This window comes from Lepus europaeus, chromosome 7 (genome assembly GCF_033115175.1).
Source record: "Lepus europaeus isolate LE1 chromosome 7, mLepTim1.pri, whole genome shotgun sequence".
Lineage (NCBI taxonomy): Eukaryota > Metazoa > Chordata > Mammalia > Lagomorpha > Leporidae > Lepus > Lepus europaeus.
The window spans coordinates 98,304,760-98,307,145 of record NC_084833.1 but is presented as its reverse complement, the minus strand read 5'-3'; the positions used below and the strand labels follow the sequence as shown (position 1 = coordinate 98,307,145).

The following is a 2,386-nucleotide window of genomic DNA, read 5'->3' as shown; positions in this document are numbered from 1 at the left end:
GAAAATACTTGCCATTGACTCGGCCTGTTCATACAAGAACACTGGCAAAATGAAAAGGATTACTTGTGTGATTAGTAGATATCTTCTCTTGTTCAGCAAAAAGGCAAGTGAAAAATATTTTTGTCACAGGAAGGCAATTACCATCTCATCACTCTTAATCAAAAGGTTCAACTCAAAGTGTGTTCCATCTTCCCATACAGCATATGCCTAAGACAGCTCACTGAATAGAAACTTGGATGTAGAATAATAGTGCGTATAGTTGGTAACCAATAAATATTTCAATGAAGTTTTTATGTTCTGCAACAGTGGAGTATATCATAATCTGGGTATATGGGAGGCAGGAGTCATCTAATAAAACTACCTCATTTTAAGATGAGTAACACATCATCTGACAGTGATTTAGTCAGAGACCCAGCAAAGACAATTGTGCTGTTATCTTGATTCCTAAAACACTGAAGCATTCTAGACTCCTTACTTTTCCTTATATCTCATAGCCAACCCACAAGTAAATTTTTATGGCTACACCTTCAACACATACCACAAATCTGATCATTTCTTACCACATATGCTCATGTCACCCAACTCACTATTATCTCCTGCATGTACTATTAGAAATCTTTCTTTCTTTCTTTCTTTTTTTTTTTTTGAAGTTTCCAACATTTAATGAAAAAGGCTGAGAACAATGTATTATTTACACGTGGCTAAGAAAAGACTCCCCCAGCAGGCTCCCAGGGCGGGGCCTCGGCTGGCGTCGACCCCTCGCTCTGCCCAAGCAGGTGGACGGCTTCCGCGCCCTTCAGATCAGATCGGCAACGTTCATGGGCATCTCGCCGATCTGCGTGGAGTAGTACTGCTCGATGTCCCGCAGGATGCGGATGTCGTCGTTCTTCACGAAGTTGATGGCCACGCCCTTGCGGTCATAGTGCCCTGACCTCCCGATCCTGTGGATGTACAGCTCTCTGTTGTTGGGGAGGTCGTAGTTAATGATGAGGGACACCTGAGGGACGTCCAGGCCCCGCGCCCACACGTCTGTGGAGATGAGCACCCGGCTGGCGCCAGAGCGGAACTCCTTCATGATGGAGTCCCGCTCTTTCTGCGGCATGTCTCCGTGCATGGAAGACACGGTAAAGTTGGCTTCCCGCATCTTCTCCGTCAGCCAGTCAACCTCCCTCTTGGTGTTACAGAAGATGACCGCCTGGGTGATGGTCAGCGTGTCGCAGAGGTCACACAGGGTGTCAAACTTCTACTCCTCCCTTCCCACCGCCACAAAGAACTGTTTGATGCCTTCCAGAGTCAATTCATCACGTTTCACCAGGATGCGGATGGGGTCTGTCATGAACCAGTTGGTCATCTCCAGGATCTCGTGCGGCAGAGTGGCACTGATGAGAACCACCTGTGTGGCTGGAGGCAGGTACCTGTACACGTCGTAAATCTGCTCTTTGAAACCCTTGTTCAGCATCTTGTCAGCCTCGTCCAACACCAGCATCTTGATGGTGTGCGTCCTTAAGCTTCTGCGACGAATCAGGTGGAAGACGCGCCCCGGCGTGCCGGCGACCACATGCGGCCCGTAATCCAGCTTGCGGACGTCCTCGCCCACATTGGTGCCCCAGATGCAGGCGTGGCACTGCATGTTCCTGTAGCCCCCGAGCGCCAGCAGGCCCTTCTGGATCTGCACAGCTAACTCTCTGGTTGGCGCCAAGATCAAAGCTTGCGTTTCCCAGACCTGAATGTCTAAGCTCTGGAGGACGGGTATACTGACGTCTTTCCCTTTAATGATCTGCTTGATGGCGTGCTGCTGGATGGCTGAGGGTTTCTCAAAGCCGTAGGCATAGATGCTGCGCAGCAAGTCCTCCCGCAGGCCCATGGTGTCGAACGTGGGGGTCACGCCCACCTCCTCGCTGGTCTCAAACTCCACTTTGGTCATGTCTTCCTCCTTGAGGAGCCGCTTCCGCGCCGAACCCGAGTTCGCCATCGTGGCCGTGGCCGCCATAATTCCAGCTGCCTGAAAGCCTAGAAATCTTTCTAACTATTTTCTCTGTTGTCTATACATCATTGAAAAGCATAGAAATTTTCTTCAAACTTAGGTCAGGTCATTTCATTGGTCTGCTGAAAGCCTCCATTGGTTTTCATCTCCCTTAGAAGGAAGCCCAGAGTTCTTAAAAGGGCTATTTCTGGCGCCCGTGCTGTGGTGTAGCGGGTAAAGCCGCTGCCTGCAGTGCTGGCATCCCATATGGGTGCCGGCTCAAGTCCCGGCTGCTCTACTTCTGATCCATCTCTCCACTAAGACCTGGGAAAGCAGTAGAAGATGGACCAAGTGCTTGGGCCCCTGCACTCACGTGGAAGACCTGGAAGAAACTCCTGGCTCCTGGCTTTGGATCGGGGTAGC

At 50.3% G+C, this 2,386-nt stretch overlaps 1 protein-coding gene across 1 annotated transcript; it reads right to left on the bottom strand.

Moving 5' to 3' along the window:
* Positions 1-796: 796 nt before the first annotated feature.
* On the bottom strand, positions 797-2,004 carry LOC133764673 (eukaryotic initiation factor 4A-III-like). The gene is given in 1 exon segment (XM_062198355.1): positions 797-2,004. A coding segment is annotated over 1 exon segment (1,194 nt). The 5' UTR covers positions 1,991-2,004.
* Positions 2,005-2,386: the final 382 nt, after the last annotated feature.